The sequence below is a fragment of the Eretmochelys imbricata genome, chromosome 6, assembly GCF_965152235.1.
Source record: "Eretmochelys imbricata isolate rEreImb1 chromosome 6, rEreImb1.hap1, whole genome shotgun sequence".
Classification (NCBI taxonomy): Eukaryota; Metazoa; Chordata; order Testudines; family Cheloniidae; genus Eretmochelys; species Eretmochelys imbricata.
Genome location: NC_135577.1, coordinates 112,098,558 through 112,120,414, shown reverse-complemented (window position 1 = coordinate 112,120,414; position 21,857 = coordinate 112,098,558). Strand labels below are relative to the sequence as shown.

The following is a 21,857-nucleotide window of genomic DNA, read 5'->3' as shown; positions in this document are numbered from 1 at the left end:
AATAATGTAAAAGACTTTAGTGCCTACAAGTCCAATCAGTCCTACTTCTTGTTCAGCCAGTCACTCAGACAAACAAGTTTGTTTACATTTGCGGGGGATAATGCTGCCCACTTCTTGTTTACATCACCTGAAAGTGAGAACAGACATTTGCATGGCACTATTGTAGCCAGTGTCCCAAGATATTTACTTGCCAGATGTGCTAAAGATTCATATGTCCCTTCATGCTTCAACCACCATTCCAGAGACACACATCCATGGTGATGATGGGTTCTGCTCAATAACAATCGAAAGCAGTGCGGACCGACGTGTTCATTTTCATCATCTGAGTCAGATGCCACCAGCAGAAGGTTGATTTTCTGTTTTGATGGTTCAGGTTCTATAGTTTCCTCACTGGAGTGTTGCTCTGACTTCTGAAAGCATGCTCCACACCTTGTCCCTCTCAGATTTGGGAAGGCACTTCAGATTCTTAAACCTTGGGTCGAGTGCTGTAGCTACCTTTAGAATCTCACATCGGTACCTTCTTTGCATTTTGTCAAATCTGCAGTGAACGTGTTCTTAACACAAACATGTCCTGGGTCATCATCCGAGACTGCTATAACATGAAATATATGGCAGAATGCGGGTAAAACAGAGCAGGAGACATACAATTCTCCCCTGAGGAGCTCAGACACCAATTTAATTAACACATTATTTCTTTTAACAAGCATCATCGGCAGGAAGCATGACCCCTGGAATATTTGAAAATGTAGAAAAACATTCAAAAATACTTAATACATTTCAATTGGTATTCTATTATTGTTTAACAGTGCGATTAAAACTACTACTAATCACAATTAATTCTTTTAATCACACTTACTTTTTTTGAGTTAATAGTGTGAGTTAACTGCAATTAATTGACAGCCCTAATTTATATCACACTTCAACAATGAACACTAACCACACTTCTTTTCCTGTATCCCCTGGTGCAATAAACTGTTGAATTTTGCACAAGTGAATGTTTTCATTATTCTGATCCGCTGGGTGGGGGAGCATGTTGGGCAGCATAGAGATTGTAGCTGTGCCACACTGCTGGTTGCCAGTTTTGAGACAGCAAAAAAAGAGATGGGTGGGTTTGCCAGTTAGGTGAGATGAGAGAGTGGCACAAGTGCTGGAACTAAGCATGCTGCCGTACCCCCTGGGTTGAAGTAGTTTCCATTATGTGCAGGGTTTACAGTTTGGCTCACTGGCTCTCAGCAACCCCACTGTACAAATCGTTCCAGAGAATGGGAAAGGAAAACAAACGGATAGGTAAGGGCCCTCTATGCGGGATTCTGAAAGCAGTTGAGTGTTATGGATTTAGCACATCACAGAGGCCGCTTGCCTGGGCAGAGTCGCTGCCATTTTGGACACAGGTTTGGGAGGACTGAATGGACAGTGTTGGCCGAGGTGGGGACTGGAAACTCAGGAGGGCCATAGTGCACCTGGCCTCAGCCATTGCAGGTGGATGTGAGCTACTCCTAAAGCTAGGGCCACAGTAGAATCATAGAATATCAGGGTTGGAAGGGACCTCAGGAGGTCATCTAGTCCAACCCCCTGCCCAAAGCAGAACTAGTCCCCCACTAAATCATCCCAGCCAGGGCTTTGTGAAGCCTGACCTTAAAAACCTCTAAGGAAGGAGATTCCACCACTTCCCTAGGTAACCCATTCCAGTGCTTCACCACCCTCCTAGTGAAAATTTTTTTCCTAATATCCAACCTAAACCTCCCCCACTGCAACTTGAGACCATTACTCCTCGTTCTGTCATCTGGTACCACTGAGAACAATCTAGATCCATCCTTTTTGCAATTCCCTTTCAGGTAGTTGATAGCAGCTATCAAATCCCCCCTCATTCTTCTCTTCAGCAGACTAAATAATCCCATTTCCCTGTACTGTACTGTACAGTAATCATCATCACCATAAATGGTAAGTCTAGGTACATACATACCGAAGCCTCCAGGAATCTGCCTTATCAGTCCTGGCCAGGGTTCCTGGCTGGAACTCAGGATCAGCTGATGCAGAGCAGGACTGCAGCTAGCTTTCCAGCTGATCGGCATCAGGATCCTGTGTTCCCAAAAGATCCTGTCTCTCAGGGGGACAGTTCCTCTGAGGCAGCCTTCTGTTCATCTTCCAAAAGATCATCCTCAGGGGGGTGGAGAGATGGTGGGGAGAAGTGTGGGCCGCAGGATCCAAAGGGTGCCTGGGACAGGTGGTACTATAATTGTGTAGAACCCTATCTGGTTCATCAAAAAAATGGGCATGTCACATGTCCCCTGCCAGATTGAAATGAAGGACAAAAGGAGACAATGTACTTTTTCCTGAGCAACTTGCTCTTTGTCTGGCACTGCTCCATGTTCCTCACAAACATCTGTTTTGTAATGCCCACAAGAAGCACTTTATTCCAGAGGCTGGCCACAAGAGCTTCTTGCACTGACACTTCTCCCCAGATGGTGATGAGATCCAGGGTCTCAGCACATCACCAAATGGCTGTGCAAGGTATGGTGCCTGGCTTCTAGAGTGCTATTGTGGTTGTATTACAAAAATGATGCACAGTGATCCAAGAGCAAATGGGCAAAATCTGGCCCCGTGCCAGCTTTTAAAGGTGGAGGGGTCATCTTGGGAACTTGACACCAAAGCATGGGAGGGCAGACATGTAAATGGACAAGTCAGTAATGGTCAAACTGCAAAACACTGTGGGATAGCCAGTAGAAGCCTGCAAGAAGGCGAGAATGAGTTTTATACAAGAAGATACTTTCTGCAAAACAGATCACAGGAGGTAAATTTACATTTATGTATGGTTTCTTTCCCCAGAAGAGTATAGATTATATCATCTGACAGAAATACAATCCTCTCTCTCTCAGGGAGAATGTAGCAGCTGTTTAACAAACATTAAACGCTACAGTTGAGAACAGGAAATGAAGAGTACCTTCTCCATTTTTACATACAGGGTGCATGGTGTAGTTACTCCACTTGGAATTGGGCCAGGATACCATGCCCTTCTCTTGTAAGAATTGTAGGGGAATTTTTAATAACCTAGTCAGCAATTGCGTCCACACCAGTAGACCAGTCTCATTCAATTTGAAGCAAACCTGGTCCACTTTGCAAGAGGACGCCAGAGTTCATGATAAATGTGGAGTTAATGGGCAGTAATGAATTTGTGCCATGTGTACCTGTTTTCAAACTGGATTAACTCGATTTGATCAGGTTTAAAACCCCACGTAGTCAAGCCCCAAGTCCCACTGAAAGTCTATGAGATTTAGGGATTTAAGTGCTTTTGAAAATGTTGCCCAAGATCTTTTGGATAAGACCACTGACTAGGTTAACAACAATTCCCCTACAACTCTTGCAAGAGAAGGGCATGGTATCCTGGCCCAATTCCAAGTGGAGTAACTACAATGTGCACCCTGTACATAAAAATGGAGAGGCACTCTTCATTTCCTGTTCTGAACTATAGTGTTTAACGTTTGTTAAACACCTGCCATGTTCTCTCTGAGACAGGACTGTATTTCTATCAAATGAAATAATCTATACTCTTCTGGGGAAAGAAATATTGATGACATCTTCATCATCTGGACCCATGGAAAAGAAGCCCTTGAGGAATTCCACCATGATTTCAACAATTTCCATCCCACCACCAACCTCAGCCTGGTCCAGTCCACACAAGAGATCCACTTCCTGGACACTACAGTGCTAATAAACAATGTTCACATAAACACCACCCTATACCAGAAACCTACTGACCGCTATTCCTACCTGCATGCCTCCAGCTTTCACCCTGACCACACCACACGATCCATCGTCTACAGCCAAGCTCTGCGATACAACCGCATTTGCTCCAAGCCCTCAGACAGAGACAAACACCTACAAGATCTCTGTCAAGCTTTCTTACAACTACAATACCCACCTGCAGAAGTAAAGAAACAGATTGATAGAGCCAGAAGAGTTCCCAGAAGTTACCTACTACAGGACAGGCCTAACAAAGAAAATAAAAGAACGCCACTAGCCGTCACCTTCAGCCCCCAACTAAAACCCCTCCAACGCATTATTAAGGATCTACAACCTATCCTAAAGGATGACCCAACACTCTCATAAATCTTGGGAGACAGGCCAGTCCTTGCCTACAGACAGCCCCCCAACCTGAAGCAAATACTCACCAACAACCACATACCACACAACAGAACCACTAACCCAGGAACTTATCCTTGCAACAAAGCCCGTTGCCAATTGTGCCCACATATCTATTCAGGGGACACCATCACAGGGCCTAATAACATCAGCCACACTATCAGAGGCTCGTTCACCTGCACATCCACCAATGTGATATATACCATCATGTGCCAGCAATGCCCCTCTGCCATGTACATTGGTCAAACTGGACAGTCTCTACGTAAAAGAATAAATGGACACAAATCAGATGTCAAGAATTATAACATTCATAAACCAGTCGGAGAACACTTCAATCTCTCTGGTCACGCAATCACAGACATGAAGGTCGCTATCTTAAAACAAAAAAACTTCAAATCCAGACTCCAGCGAGAAACTGCTGAATTGGAATTCATTTGCAAATTGCATACTATTAATTTAGGCTTAAATAGAGACTGGGAGTGGCTAAGTCATTATGCAAGGTAGCCTATTTCCTCTTGTTTTTTCCTACACCCCCCCCCCAAGATGTTCTGGTTTAACTTGGATTTAAACTTGGAGAGTGGTCAGTTTGGATGAGCTATTACCAGCAGGAGAGTGAGTTTGTGTGTGTATGGGGGTGGGTTTTTGGAGGGGGGTGAGGGAGTGAGAGAACCTGGATTTGTGCAGGAAATGGTCTAACTTGATTATCATGCACATTGTGTAAAGAGTTGTCACTTTGGATGGGCTATCACCAGCAGGAGAGTGAATTTGTGTGTGGGGGTGGAGGGTGAGAAAACCTGGATTTGTGCTGGAAATGGCCTAACCTGATGATCACTTTAGATAAGCTATTACCAGCAGGACAGTGGGGTGGGAGGAGGTATTGTTTCATATTCTCTGTGTATATATAAAGTCTGCTGCAGTTTCCACGGTATGCATCCGATGAAGTGAGCTGTAACTCACGATAGCTCATGCTCAAATAAATTGGTTAGTCTCTAAGGTGCCACAAGTACTCCTTTTCTTTTTGCGAATACAGACTAACACGGCTGTTACTCTGAAACCTGTCATATATAAACATAAGTTACCTCCTGTGACCTGTTTTGCAGAAAGTATCTTCTTGTATTATGCTATTCAAAGTAAGAATGAGTTTTATACATAATTCCCAATGGGATTCACTGTGGGGGGGGGGGGGGAGTGAAGGGGAGGGAAGGAAGGAAGGAAGTAATGTTAGGGGATCATGGTGAAAGTAATTTTTCTTTTCTCCACTCAAACCAAGAATATTTGGAAGGTGACTTCTAAGCTGCACTAAACAGAAAACATTCAGAAGGGTCACTTCTAGACAGAGCCCAGAGGTTTGAGGACAGCCGTTGAGGACTCTACTTCAGAGTTATCTGCTCCATCAGTGAACGAGGAACGTAAAATATAAGTGTTCAATTGCTTCACACTTGTTAGACGATAACACACCAAGGGCTTAATCCTGTGCAGCACATGCAGAGAGCACTGGGAGTATGAGTCCGAGGGGAAAATGTGATGTACAGGACAGGGAATGTCGGAGTACCTGAAGTGGCATTATCAAGTGCACTGCCCCATGGATGCCAAAGCTACAGCCCTCACAGCAAAGGAGGGTCGGTCTAGCTAAGCACATTGCGAGCATGCAGAAAGGGTCACCACTTACACCCACATCCATCCACCCAAACAGTGTCTCTTTTTCCTTTAACCGTGTTTTGATTAAGACTATGCTGATAAAGGACTCTTCCCCCACTAGGTCCACAGGACTGCGCCCTGCACTTAGCCATACCCTTCATGCTGATAATGAAGCTGATCACCCTTACATTCCGTGCGGGGAACCATGCTGATCTATTAAGCCTGCTGGATTGGCATGGGTCACTCTCAATTTCAGGTGACACCTGTTTGGATCCTGAGCATCCACTTCATACTCCTCGATTGGAGGAGCTAGAGTCATGGGGGAAGCTCTCCAGGCTGCACCTCTAGTCACCTCATAGGACAGGAGGATTAAGCAGAGAGAGATGCTGCCAAGAGCATAGCCTTGCCACCAGAGCTGTAATTAGAGAGACACTGGAGAGTGTGACGTAGGGCAGTGGTTTTCAAACATTTTTTCTGGCAACCCAGTTGAAGAAAATTGTTGATGCCCACGACAACGGAGCTGGGGATGAGGGGTTTGGGAGGAGCTCAGGGCTGGGACAGAAGGTTGGAGTAGAGGGATGAAGGCTGTGAGGTGGGGCCAGAAATGAGGGGTTCAGGATGTGGGAGGGGGCTCTGGGCTGGGGAATGGGGTTGGGATGCAAGGGGAGTCAGAGCTCTAGGCTGGGACTGCAGATAAGGAGTTTAGGGTGCAGGAGGGGGCACCAGGTTTGGTGGGGCTTAGGGCTGGGGCCAGGGTTGAGGGGTTTGGGGTGCAGGGTCTCCAGGGGGCTCCAGGCTGCGGCAGGGGATTGGGGTGTGGGCTTACCTTGGGCGGCTCCCGGTCAGTGACACAGTGGGGGTGCTAAGGCAGACTTCCTGTGCTGGCACTGTAGACCGTGCTACGCTGCAGCCAATGGGAGTGTGGAGCTAGTGCTCGGGGTGGGGGCAGCACACAGAGCCCTGTGGTCCCTCTGCCTAGGAGCCAGACCTGCTGCTGGCTGCTTCCGGGGCGCAGTGCTGTCTCGGAACAGGTTGGGGCTAGCCTGCCTTAGCCGGGCAGCACCGCAGATGGGACTTTCAAGAGCCTGGTCAGTGGTGCTGACCAGAGCCGCTGTAACCCAGTGCCTTACATTCCACAACCCAGAATTTGAAAACCACTGATGTAGGGTACGGTTCTTCCCATATCTCTACACACAGAGGCAAGGTGGGGACTATACAATAGGCCAAAGAAAGCGAAAAGGAAAAGAGAGGAAGACAGAGAATGAGGGGAACGGAGAAATCTGGAGGTCAGGAGATAGAAAGAGAAAGAGGAGGAGGAGGATAGAAGGAGAAAGAGCTAATTGCAGTTTGAGAAGTTTGCATGGTTGACAAAAAAAAACATGCTTTACCCCTCACTGTTGGTAATCACAATAATTCCCTTTATCATTCAACTGAAACTCAAATGTAAATGAAGAACAACATAACTTGCATGATTTTGAGAGTGCATGTAACTTTGTGTAGACTATCTAAATGTGTTACAATATTTCCAACATGCCTGTAGGGGGTCTCTCTGCTTTTCTTTTGGTTTCAACTTTAGAACTCAAAAAATGCAGTAACTTTATTGGAGGAAAAATAATTTACAGTTTTTGGAAATTCAAGCCACACTCTCTCCCTTCAGTATTCTCCTGGGGAGGCAGCTTCATATGAATGCATGAAAACCCATCTTAATTGCTTCTACTCTACTGGTGACAATGCCGTTGTTTTGATGTCAGACTGAACACTAATTTCCTACTTTATTTTACTTATGACTCATCAGGTGGAAGTTAGTATGTTATAAAAATCCAAAGCAAAGGATCTTGTGGGAGAAGAAGGTAAATGTTGTAACAATAATGTGATACAGGTCTATTAGCTATATATATGCATGGAGCCCTAAGTAGTCATCATATAAATGAATACAAAGAAGGTGAAAGGTTACATTTTTACTCTGTAAGTAAGCTCAAGCCATTCAAATTCCAATACACCATCTCGTTTTAAAAAAATACGATTTCCTACTTAGATTTATTTTTCCTTTAATAACAGATAGTTTAGCATTTCATAGTTTTGCATTCTACACTCTTATACACACTGTCCTTGTATTAGCATTAAAACACAAAAGACATAGCAAGACCTCCAAACACAAATAAATACCAAAAAACACAGTATACAACAAACTGAAGTACAACATCGAATAATGCTATTGGAAAATTAAGACATGTTGCTTCATTATTATTATTATTATTATTATTAACAACATGGTTATTGCTGAGCAATAAATTATACATTTTTAAAGTCTGTCCCCACCCCCGCCCCCTTAAAAAAAAAGTACGAATACCACTGGTTACCAGATCACTTGCACTGTATCCTTACAGCTATTGATAATTAAGACAGGCAGAATATACACAATCAAATGAGGTTGGCCTTCTTTGGTCTTTGTTTTTGGATTGTAAAACTGAACATAACAGGTGTACCATTCACTGAAGAGTATGAGATAAAATGTAAATTACACAAGTTTTATAAACATTAATTTGTACACTATTCTTGATTACTCATGTATTTTCCACAGATATTTCTTAAGAGAATTTCTTGGAAATGTCAGCTTTTAGCTTTTCTAATTTGTATGTTGTTTCGTGTGTTTTAAAGGTTATCCTACTTGTCTGAGAGGAATGGACCTACCTACAACCCATCGCTTCTGAATGGGATATTAACATCCCCTAATCACTAATAAATTATTGGAGTTTTATATCTCATAAGAAATCCTGAACTTTATTCCCCTATAAAACTGAAAAGTTATATAACCCCTAACACAACAGCTACAAGGAAAATAAATGTGTGGATCATATGGTGCATCAGCAATGATAGAAGCCTGAACTTTTCCATTCCACAAGTGCAGATTATACAACTCACTGCCAGTGAGACAGGTCATAGTTGGAAAATGTATCCTTTCAAAAATGAGCTATAACTGAATTTAAAGCTCAGAACACTCTATGCAGGAGAATGACCTTTACGTATGGCAATGCTGGTTTATCTCAGTAACCCTTAGACAGAGTCAAATTTTCTCACTGCGCATCCCACTGCTAGCAATGGTGCGAGTGGACACTGGCATTGCTAAGAAGTTAAAAAGTCCTCGTGGAACTGGCAACCAAATTAACAGTTTAGTTCCAAAGGACCAAAAGGTAAAAAAAACACCACGAACAACAAACCCTTGCTTAAGTGGGTTGATGAACCAAAACCACAGAGTTGGAATCCAGATCTGAATTTACATAAATCCTGGGATATTGGATCAGGTGTAGCTCTGTGAAATTTAGATGTTATTTGAACCCTAAGGAACTAATCCTAACTTGGAGAAAACGTGGCCTAATATAGACACTAAGATCATGAGATGGAAGACAAACGCTACAGTCTTGCCAATAAATTAGAAGAGAAATAGGATTAAACAGATCCCTTGTGTGCTGTCTCTCTTAACTCTAACAGAATTTAAGGGATGCCTCTGAATTTGCACCCAAAATTTCTCCTTGACCTTCCTCCATTTGGCACTGTCTTGAGACTCAGATTAAAAGGCAGGAAGTAACAGTGAAACCCTCAATTTCGTTGCTCAGCTAAACTGATTGAGAAAGGGTCACAGTAAAGGTTGACATAACCAAAATAAATCCACTTAAACGGTTTTTGGTCCCCCTGCCTACTTGAGCCCTTAAAATCTATTCCCCAAAATGAGGGCACCATAAAAACAACAATTGAAAAGTACTGTGTTTGGTGACATGTGGGCTGTCACGTGCATGCCCCCAAATCATGACAGCTCGTATGTTTAATTCTAGCCCTTACAGTCTTGACTGTGGGTCTTTAAAATAAGTCACTTTGCTTTTCAGTTTCTTTAAGGGATAAACACATGAAAAGGTGAGGTCCAGTGGTCTGAACATAGTACTAGGAGACAGGAACCTCTAATCTAATCTTGGCTCCAACACAAGTTCCTTTTGTGGCTCTGGGCAAAGTCATTCAACCTCTCTAACTCAGTTTTCCTGTCTATAATATGTGAATGCTTCTTGTGAGGATTAGTTCTTGTTTGTAAAATGCTTTGTAAATGAAAAGCACTATGTATTATACAGTAAGCACTAAGAATCATGATCAAATAGACCAAAGTCCAGGGTAGATTTTTTTTTTTTTGAAGTTTCCATGATTTCTAGGTCAACAGAAGTTGAGAGGTATTGATTGAAGTAAACCGCAGGAATCCCAGGAAGAGGTGGGCAGCGGACTAGCTGTTTTTCCATGTTCTTACCTTCACGAATAAAAAATAAACAATCTTTTGCCCCACCTCTTCCGTCTGAGCTGCCCAGCACCAACTATTTCTTTTTTAAAAAAAAAACCCTGAATCTCCTGATTAGCTGAGTGAAAGGAAGGGTGTGTGAACTAGACGCCACTCCCTGGAGCATCCATATAAAGTTTTCTGAAGGATCCAGCAAGCTACCCACTTCCCACGAGACAAAGCAGATTTTGTGTGCAATGTGCTGAGTCTTCATACCTGGAGTGTGGGAATCCAGGGCTTGCTACTATCCATGAGTCTCCCTTAACAGCAGCAAAAAATATTTGCACCAGTCGACCAAGACTGATTTGGGGGCTGGGGTTATTTTGACCACTTCTATATGGTCAAACAATTCTTTGCCTGATGACAAACCCGGAATATATATAACATTGTAACAGTGAAAACTAAGATACTAGGTTTGTAACTAAAATTCATTAGCTAAGATTATTTTTCTCCCTCCACCTATTAATATATTTGCATAGTTAAACATCAAGGCATCAAGACTGCAGTAACATTTGATATAGTCAGGAGGTGCAGAATACTTCTCTACCATTGCCTACAGGCTTTTCTGTCTTGCACCACAGAGCACCAATGTTATTAGAAACTGCATTGTTGGTGAAATGCCTATTCAGCATGATGGACTATAGTTAACAAATAGGTGGGTTTTAAACTCAGTCGCAACATGCCATAACCAGGGCAAGTTGGTAGCAACTTGAGCAGTACAATCGTACCCTAACATTCATGGGTTCAGTATTTTAAAACTACAACACACACAGATCTCCATTACCTTGCATTTGAGAGATTCATCAGGCACATTTCATATCTTCAACTTTCCTTTTCCAAATTGGAATACCAATTTGGAAGAGGAATTAAACTGCATTTTATCTTTCTTTCTTTTTTTTTTTTTAAAAAGATAACTAGCATGTTACCCATTACATTTCATTATCACTGAAGTTAAGCTACCCTTTTCTGTTTTCCTATTGCACATTCTCTTTGAGAAGAACAAATTTACAGTAAAAGGCTGAAATCAACATTGCATATAAAAAGTCAGCAGTTGACTTAAGTTGTGAAGGCGTACATGTAGACAACAGCTAAACAAGATCCCTTTAAGATCAACGGAGAAGTAATGCAAACGCGGTCATGTATAAGGATCACAGATTGGTCTTTAAACGCTGAAATAGTTTCATCCTGTTTGGAATGAGACTTTTTTTTTTTTTAAACAACAAATGCATGCATACTGTATGTATAGCATACAACAGCCAATTTCTGGTAGACTTAAATCTTTTTGCTAAATTCTGTTGATGGTAATGATTAGCACTGTAACTCAAATACCATGGACCCTCCACTGCGTTCATGCAACTCTACTGAGGCTCATGGGGTTTCAAAGGTGTGATCTGTGGGCAGAATATAGTCCTATGAGTCATTTTTATAGATAGTCCCCAGAAAAGTTCTGAAATATCTGGGAGGAAAAAAAACCTGAATGTTCAGGGGAAAAAAAATGTTTAATAAATTTACCAGACTCACAGGGCAGTAAAGCACAAGGAATCTTTGCCCAAAATTTGAACGACATTTCATGACCTTATATCTCTAAGTGCTACATACTTTCACTGCTGGGAAACTGAGGGAACCCACTTGCATATACAGCAAAAATCTCTCAGTCCAGGGATATCTGGTGAGTTCTGCAGATATGGGGATATTGTAATTGATGTACTCCACAGCAGGATATAGTTAAATTTTGCAGAATTAAGGGGAGTAAACTGGAAATTCTGTGGCAGCTTCACATCATTTTTAAAAATGAAAATACAGTCAGTATCAGCTTCCATGTTGATTATCTTGATATTAAAATCAATGCCAAAAGATTTTTGTATTGACAATACATTACTGCATTACAGAAGCTGTCAGAATGAAGCTGGAGGTTTTGGCAGCTGGGACTTCTGGCATCTGAGTAAGCATGGAATGAAGTTTGGAGAACTATGGATTAAATTCATTAGTTGATGTTTCTGGTAAAATAACCAGCAAACAATTATTGTTGACATTTAAATTTTCATCAAGAGGTTTCAGAGTTAACATCATACTGAAATGAATTGGTGATTCAGACATCCTAGAATTATTATAAGCTGTATGCAGACTCAAGAAGATTACACTATAAATTTACACTTGTTCTTATTTCATTTTTTGTTTACGATCTTGAATTCAGGAGCATAATTCTGCTGCAAGACCTGGAGTCTGTAACTAGAAAATTGCAAAACACACAGGGGCCTGATTATAATACAACTCTCACCTAAATCAGTCTCAGAGTCAAACAGGATAGAAACTGTTCTTATGTGACCACACATTTTCATTTAAATTTCACAATACATATATTAGCAATGGGAGCAGAGCCCTTTGGACATTTCCACTTGGGAATCCTGTTTTCAGTAAAATTCTGTGATGCACATACACAAAAGCTCAGCTGCCTACATTCATGACTATTAGAATGGTATGCAAGTTGAGTGAACCTTTGATCTAAAGCATAAGTGATGGGTTTACTTAGGCTGCCTGCATAAAACTGCAAGTGCCATATAGATCTTCTGCAGGAAGTCCTCCTTCTGTGCCACAAGTAAAACATTAGCACATGCCTCCTTACAATAGCCTGCACCTGTTGTCACCTATGTACCATAAAAGGAATATAGTACCTAGACAGTAGAAGGCAAGAACAGGAAGACTGATTGCTATGGAATGTTTTGGATGCCAAGAAGCAGGCAGTATTCTAGCAGGTGCCTGGAAAACCCATGAAGACCACTTAGCATGCACTGTATATTTGTAACAGGAAAGTACTTCTTGCAGGCACAGTTTGTGAAGGCACAGCCATAAAAGACAATGGCAACAGAGACAAGCTGAACTACAAAGGCATGAATTCAACTGAGCCCTAGGTAAATATTGTGTCTACTCCCCCAAAAGTGGAAAACTGAATGGGTACAACCCTGACAGTCAAGAGGACCAGCACAATTCCTTCTCATATGCACAAAGGTGTACTAATTTGCTTCTCACATTAGTTCTAAGCAGCACTCAGATTTTAAAGTAGCACCCAGATGACTGGTATATAGTTAAGCTATGCCACTGGACTCTCTACTTTCAGACTAACAAGCAGAAGTAGATAAACGCAGTGGGTTGCAATCAGCATGTTTCAGGGCTGGGAAATGCTTGCTGCTGAAGTTCAGGCAGTGATAACAAAGAAACCTGTGTATTTCCCGGTTAGGATGTTTGTCAGTCTGCCGTGAACAGACAACAATTAGCGTATCCATTCAGAATTCTCAGATTAGTCAATTTAAAGTGCTGCCACCTTCCATACGCAGGATTGGGAGGAAGCATGACTTCTTCCTTCATGTTAGCCTAGGGGCACTGTCAAACTCCAAGCTCCATAGGAGCAGTGTGCATACAAATTTGGGACCTGAACATGATGGATTCCATAGAAGCTCTCGCAGCCAATCCTGGACTTTGGCTTCTATTCTGCATGTTGCAAATTATCTAAGGGCTCTGAAGACAAGGCTACACATTTTGCCTGAAGTCCAGTTAAAACCACCTTTTCGGGTATTATAATTAATCTAAATACAAAGCTATGGTTTATAAGCAGCACATCACATTTAAGGCACATGTATGCATGCAAGCCACCATCATCTTTCCGTTGCTTTCTGATCATATATCCTTAATAAGATGCAATGATCGCTAGTATAGAATGAACTTAGAGGATCATGACTGGCTGTTTTTCTGCACTAATCCTCTTCCCCCACACTGAAAATATTAGGTGTTGCACATTTATGCTGTCAGCAATATATATAGCTTGATTGGAAAGCATGAGGCAGAACTTTAAAAGCGTACAGGATTCCGTTTAGAACTCCAAAGTTCAACAAATGCCCTATTTTAGGGTGAAAACAATTATAAATCTGATAATGATGCACAGCATCCATGAGTGATTTTTCCTTAATTTTGAAATAGTGTCATTAACTACGACATATATTGTAGGTTTACATTTCTAAAGAGAAATAACATCAATAGTTGAATAATTTCTTTTTTTATCACAAGTGATAACCAGTGTTTGATATCTTCTATTTTTCTTCCAAGAAATATCAGTCTATCAACTGCTTTAAAATAAAATGTTTTCTGTAACAATTATTAATATAACTTTAAATAAAAATATGATTCTGATTTAGATACTTTCAAGAAGACCTGGATATTTTTCCAAGGTCTTCTGACAAAGTAATTATTAAAACAGAGACCAGATGAGGCCTTAAAAAGACAATATACTGTATTTCAGACACGATTGCACTTAGTTTTTCAAAGTAATTATATCATAGTTGCAACATTACTTCATCATTTCTTCTTTTACTTAACATGCTGACAGTTTCCAGCTAATCCACATGTGAACTTTTTTGTATTCTAGTCTAAATGAAGAAAAGTCAGGTAATTTATTCAGCACATACTTTACATGTCTTTTCACCTCCAATTGACTAGATGAATAAGTTAAATAAAAAAGCCTCTCCGACTGTAATAATTATCCTCATGAGGGATTAATAATTCTTCAGAGTTTAAGTGTTATGAGTTCTATTAGAAAATATACCATGGTATGATTTCTTAATGTGTTGCTACTTTCGCCATTGGACCCTAAGAAGTTATGCCTTCAAACTCTTCCTTCTGTTCCACAAGGTGGTCCTTTGTGCTTTAGGACCTCTGATTGAAGACAAACTGATAGAAAACCCCCAAATGGAGTTGTCTTCTGTTTAATCTGCCTCCCCATTTGTGTGTCAGGGGTCTGGTAGATCCGAAGTATCCACTATGACTTTAATAAAAATAGTATCATCTTTAATATACGTTCCATTTTCTAGAACTGTTTGAGCCACAAAGACTGGGCAGCCAGATGCAATGTTCATTTCTCCAGTAGGCTTCTTGAAACTACTGCTGTTTGGGTCTGGCTTGAAAGCATCTCCTAAGTGACGTCGAGAAGGTCCCTGATCCATTAGCATCAGAGTCACTTTCTGTTTAAATGGCCAAGGAAGTAAGGCATCATATTCTCCACGCATTATGACGAAAAACAATGACAAGTGCGTCCCTTTTCCCATGCCATCTCCATTAAGGTAAACTCTGGCACACATCTTATAGCCAAAGTATCCAGTATAAAAAGGCTGGCTGTATAAGGACAGAGTCTTCCCCATGACAGCCTCTTGTTTCCGACGTTTATAATCTCGAATTTTCCAAATTAATACTCCATTGTAACTGGCCGTTTCTAACACTTGGAATCGGAGGTCCATGTCAGCCAACCGAATATCATGAACACTCAGCATTTGATCGTGTCTACTTAGCTGCGTCTCTAGTACGGCTAGTAGAAAATGGAGAGGGGGTTTGTGAGAAGAAAAGAATAATTTAACTTTTTTTAAAAAAATATAGAGAATTAATAATCAATAGCACAAAATAAATAAGTCTCACAATACTATAATAGTATAGGGTAAAACAGTATAAAGTTAAGAATCAACTGACATTTAGCCACATACAATAATTTCCACTGCCAGCAAGCAGTGATATTAATTGGCTCTTTTATAAAGCTGATATTTTACTGTATTATAGAGGAAGTTGGGAACTGCACTACACTTGATAGAAATGTCAAGCACTCAAAACATCCAGCATAAATATTGTTCAAATCACAATGCGATACAGCCAAAGCTAAAAAACAAAATCTGACATTTTTGCCTAATCAGCCGTTTACCAAGGGTCTAATAATATTAACTGTAGATTTATCACTGTGGAAACCTTTGAAAATGATGACTGAACTCATGTGATTCCATTTAAATGTAGAAGAACCTTGGGTTGTTTCAGAATCTTCATCTTTGCCTGATCCTTCATCAGGGATCAGCAGCAAATGTATTATGAGTAAAAGCTGAAAATTCAAGCTATGTCCTATTATGGATAAACAGTTTTCTGCATTACATGGTACTAAGTACTCCCTCCTCCCCAAGGTTTTGTTGTTTGTTCATTTTTTAATGTGTCCTTTCTTCCCCTCTCATGGAACATAATAGTCATCACTATTCCTTTGTATTTTACACTCTGGCAACGATAACAAAAATAGGCAGTATGGATTAGTAGAGGTACTTACATGAGGGAGTTTTTTGCTAAGATTATCTTTACATAGTAATTTGTCTTTGAACCAAACAATATTGCCTGAACCCTTAAGAATGGTCTACACTGTACTGCTAACTTGTGGTTTTCATCACCTTGTTCAATGTGTGAGGCAATGACCTTATTATTCAAATAGATCTCACTGTTTTCTTTACATCAAACATTCCTCTGTACTAGACATAAAAGACTGTACACTGACATCTGGAAGCATATTTTCAAGTGAATAAAAATAACTGATCTGTTCACTGGGACAATATTACCCCAGAAAGACTTGTCAATACACTGAAAATATTTTATGAAGAAGCTACTGGAATCTATTAGCTTTCTAAGACCAGCTGAGGAAATATTTGCAATTAACTTTCAGTGTAATCAATACTATGTTCAAGAGAACAGTAAGATAGGAAAGAAGTCTAAGGTATAGCTAGGAGGGAAAGTGTCATGTCATTAACAAAAAGATTACACACCTAATTTCCTTTTCAAGAAACTGAAGGATCAGCGTTACCAATGTTTTCAAAGGAAAATCACAAAGGGAGTTACATTCAAAATAGCTCATTTGGCTTTTTTACAGTAGCTGCTGGGCAATACTTTACTTCATTGTGCTTACACTCACCTGTATTTCGAGCTCCTTGTCCTGCAGTTTTATCAACGCTTTCCAGTTCACTCACTCTATTCTGGAGGGACTCCACACTGCTCTTCATGATGTCTGCCTCCTCCCAATTCTGTCGGAAGGGGCGGATCTCTTTATCCAGTTCTTTCAATTTCTCTGCTTGATTGTCTATCACTCGCTTTATGAAACAGTAAAATTTAGTTAAAAGAAAACACAACTACCAGGAAAAGCTGGAAATAATGAAGGTTATACAACGATTGTGGTCTGTGACAAAAACCATTTAAAATAAACTCACATCACTTAAATGAACCTTAGTGGTAGCATAATCTAGAGAAACAAGGACGGGACTAAAATAGGAACAGTTTTACTACTGGCTCTGCCCCACTGATCTTCTGGGTAGCTTTGGTTATGACACAACCTCTCAGTTTCCACCAAGCGTGAACAGAGATAACTAATTCACCAGGGTGTTGTGACAAATGAATGTCTGAACAGCACTTTGAAATGAGAAAGTCCTCTGGATGTGCTATTATTATTTTTAGAGCACTGTCAGGATCTCCAGTAAAAATAAGATTTAGGAAAAAGTTAGAAAATTAGTATTTTGGTCTTTGATTACAGAAGCTTGCTTCAATATAAGGTCTTATAATGAAGATTTTATTCATTGTTGAGTTTAATTTGGGTGGGATTTTCAAAAGCATCTAAGTGATTTAAGAGCCAAAAGTCAGTAAAACTCATGCTTCTGGTCACTCAAGCACCCTTTGCTCCTAAATTTAAACAGGCCATGAATCCTGAAGGTGCTCCTTGGTTCAGATTTTTACAGTTATTCATAATTTTAAAAAGCCATGAGGTTTCTGTTCAAGAGAAGTGCAGAAAATCTTCTCATCTCTGAAGCAGGCACACTCATCTCATTTCTCAATACTCTATTTTAATAAAAAAATTAAGCAAGGAAAGAAGAGCACACCCACCAGATTGCTTCAAATCTAATACAAAAAATATGGAATGTTTTATACTGTCACGGCTAATTTAGAACAGCAGGAATTTTAGCCAGAACCATGTATTCAATTATAGAGTTCAAATGATACTGAAAGTATTTGAAACAAGAAACTGCTTTGGCTACCAGCTACAGTTAAATTCCAGATCTGACTTGACGGTTTCATATAATCTATCAGAGTTTATTAAACATCCCCAGCAAATTTCAAAACGTTTCACTTCTACTTTTTTTTTTTTTTTTGCACTTTAAATATAAAGACAAGTTCAGTTTATTTTGTGTCTACCTTCTGGGCAGATAACCAAGCATTCAATGTTCTTTGTGGTGATAACCTTAATGTCCCACACTTCATTCACTTCCCCTTTTGGAAGTTTATTTTAACCACTCAGTTTCAATACATACTGGAAATCTGTAATGATTAAATGAATGCTTCAAATTTGACAGTCAGCTAGTAGAATTATTATATTCTATAGGTGTGTTTTATCCTGCTATAGCTAAGAAATACTAAGCTATGTAGCACGTTTCAAGAATAACCGTAACTTTTTTTTTTTTTTTACACTGATGCTTCAAAATAAGTATGTATGAATCTTGAAATGATGACTATGTGAAGCAAAGCTCTGTACTAAATCAAATGTGTGGATTTGTGCTCCCATCAAATAGATTAATGTTACTGTGCGTAGTGATACTAATCGTAAACTACAAATACAAAAAAAATTATTTCACCCTCTGTTCCGGGGCAAAAGACCACAGAGGGGAATAAAACAGAGAACAGCCTTGAGATGTATCTGTAAAAGGGAGCACACCATGAGATGACCTAACCCAATTGTATAAGAGGATATCAACAAACAGACCAGGAGTTCACAGATTCAGAAGCACACACAAATTTAAAGTATACCCATAAGTTGACTCTTGACTTGTATTCATGGCACTAGAGTTAGACTGCAAGCTCACTGGGGCAGCGGCCATCTTTTTGTTGTATGTTGTACAGTGCCTCACACAATGGGGCCCTGATCTCTGACTGGCACCAATAGGCACAATACAAAGAAAAATAATTTTCAGATGAACCAGGAAGTGCCACTATGAGAAAAATACAGAAAAAAGTATAGGCAAGGTTTTTCCTGGGAACAATGGTGCCAATATGGGAGAAAATGATCCAACTATTGCTTTTTCGGGAACAACTTTTTCTCTACCAAGCCATATTTAATATGCTATTCTTGACCACAATGCATCCAAGTTTACAAAGAGAGTTTTGTTTATTGCCAGAGTGTGTTATATTTTATCCCTCACAATTGTTCAGGATAATTCCAAATACAGTACATGGAAATAGGTCTATAATCTATTGAAAAGGAGGCTCTGGGATCTTTTGCCTCTCCCCCTGCAGACAGGCAGAAGATTTTCACACTGGGAATACTGACAAACTAAACCTGAATTTAATGCAGCAGTGGAGAATTGTATTTTCTCTAATTATGTCATTAGTCAGCATGCAGATGTCTCACATTGTACTCAAAAATTTTCAAGCAGATATGAATTTTCTATATATGACTTTCTATTTCAACCACTAACTTCTCCAAATTATTAGCACACACAGCTCTATGCCTTCATTAAGCCACACATGCCTTTTCTGAATACTGAAGTTGATAATTTTTAATTTTCTGTAGGTAGATCATTTGTTATAGATATTTTATCCATTTATAAAAATCTTATACATTATTTCTGGACCAGTCCTGGCTACTAAAACTAAGCATCCTTCAGAACTTAAACAGTAGGACTCCAAAAGGATCTTAACAGATTTCATGAAGGAGGAAAGAGACATGTTTTCAGTCAGACAAGGTGGGTGAGGTAATATCTTTTATTGGACCAACTTCGGTTGGCAAGAGAGAGAAGCTTTCAAGCTACACAGAGCTCTTCCTCTGGGCTGGGAACCCTCCTTACTGAGAGTGTCACAGCTAACTACAAGGTCCAACAGATTGTTTAGCATAAGTAATTAGCACATATTCTGAGGGACCATTCAAGGTGAAATGGCGTGTTAACACCCCGGTAATTACAGGACAAAAAGTGGGATTAGTGGGTTACGGACTGTTGTAATAAGCCATAAATCCAGCGTCTGTATTAAGACCATGGTTTTTAGTGACTAGCAAAGTTCTGAATTTAAGCTCCCAGTCAATCATATCAAGGAGCAATAATTGGTTCCTTCATGGTAATTCTTCTTTTCCTTCTCAGTTCTACCATACTATGCTAAAAGATACTACAGCAATTCCCTCATAGAAGAAAGGTGTAAATCAATAAAGTAGTGCCTGTGTACTGAACAACTAGGATCCATCGTTACTGCTCAAAGTGAATAACTTCTTCTTCTTCTTCAAGAAGTGTCCCGATGGGTGCTCCACTCTAGGTGAATCCCAAGCAGTATTCCCGATGGAAGGCTGCAGTTTTGGAGTCGAGACTGTTATAGATAACAATACTGTGGAGCCGAAGATAGCATTGGAAGCTAAGTCTCTAGTAATTGCATATTGTTCTGCCACAGTATGGAGGAAATGCCCAAGTCACTGCCTGGCAGATTTCTGGGATGGGAACATTCTTAAGGAAGGTGATAGAGGTGAAAACCGATCTCACAGAATGTGTATGGATTCCGGATGGAGGTATCGAATTACAAGCATGATAGCAAGAATTAATACAGTATGAGACCCATTTGGAAAGTCTCAGTGATATCACTGCACCTTTTGACCTGTCCACAATTGAGAGGAAGAGCTCAATAGATTTCTTGAAGGCCTTTGTCCTATCCAAATAAAAGGCCAAGGCTCTTCTAATATCACGCGTATACAGGAGAGCCTACCTGTTGTCACGGTGAGGCTTTGGGTAAAATGTGGGAAGGTGAATGAACTGGTTCACGTGGAAAGAGGAGGTAAACTTGGGGAGGAACTTTGGGTGCGGCCTCAGCTTGACATTGTCTTTAGAACCCTGCGCGGAAACAAAATTTTTAGGTGTATCCAATCCATGATCCGCAAACACGGTCTGCAGATATCCACATCCGCGGATGCAGATATCCACAGACTTCCAGGGCTCTAGTTATCTTTAAAGAAAATTGTGCGTGGCGGTATGCCATTAATGCCGCTATTTGCACTGTTCTCTGTGACGGTTACCAGGAACGCTGTCTTAATTGATAGATGCGGAGGAGAACAAGTGATCACAGGTTCAAAGGGCTGTCTAGTTAGGCTCTTTAGATTTTGATTTAGGTCCCATGTGGGGTGCCTGGTTTATGGGAATAGGTTTCCTATGCCATTGAGAAATCTCTGTCACTGGATGGGCGAAAATGAAGGATCCATCTATATGTTGGCGGCAGGCTGGTGGCGGGTCTAGTCTGTCTCTGTCTTGAGGTAGCTTAGAGATAGCCCCATCCTCTTGAGGCCTAGTATGTAGTCCAGCACAAAGGGGAGGGAGGAAGATACTGGGATGATTTGTTTGGAATTACACCAAACCTGGAATTTTCCCCCATTTTTGTAGGTAAGTGCGGCAGGTAGCTGACTTTCTCCCGCGTAATAACACTTCTTGCACCTTTTTAGAGCAGCAATTGTGCGTGTGTTGGAATCATGATGAAGCCAAGACTTGAGCCACAGAAACCGTAGGCTGGGACGGAGGATTTGTCCATCGTTCTGTGAGAGGAGGTAAGGAGTGGGCTGAAGAGGGATTGGTGGACATATTGTTAGCTGTGCCAGGTATTGGTACCACATCTGTCTCAGCCAGGTGGGAGCAATCAGTATAACTTTTGCTTTTACTCTCTATTTTTTAAACAAGATTTTCAGCATCAGAGAAAATGGAGGAAAAGTGTATAGAAGGTCTCTGAGCCATGGGAGAAGAAGAGCGTCTCCTAAGGAGTGTTTTCCGAGACCGGGCTTGGAGCAATAGAGTGGGAATTTCCTGTTCAGGTAAGTGGCAATCAGGTCTACTGTTGGGGTTCCCTAGTGATGAAATATGCAGTGGAGTACTGTTGGGTTCATTTCCCACTTGTGGTCATGTGAGAACTTGCAGCTGAG

The 21,857-nt window shown here is 40.6% G+C and overlaps 1 protein-coding gene across 6 annotated transcripts in view; it reads right to left on the bottom strand.

Moving 5' to 3' along the window:
* Positions 1-7,746: 7,746 nt before the first annotated feature.
* TRAF3 (TNF receptor associated factor 3) overlaps positions 7,747-21,857 on the bottom strand; it is a 91,540-nt gene continuing 77,429 nt past the window's right edge. For all 6 annotated transcript variants that reach the window (XM_077819402.1, XM_077819404.1, XM_077819401.1 and 3 more), the window contains 2 exons: positions 16,848-17,022; positions 7,747-15,443 (listed from right to left, as the gene is read on the bottom strand). In XM_077819402.1, the coding sequence (XP_077675528.1) occupies positions 14,872-15,443; positions 16,848-17,022 (747 nt within the window). In that variant the 3' untranslated portion in view covers positions 7,747-14,871. The remainder of the gene's footprint in view (positions 15,444-16,847; positions 17,023-21,857) is intronic.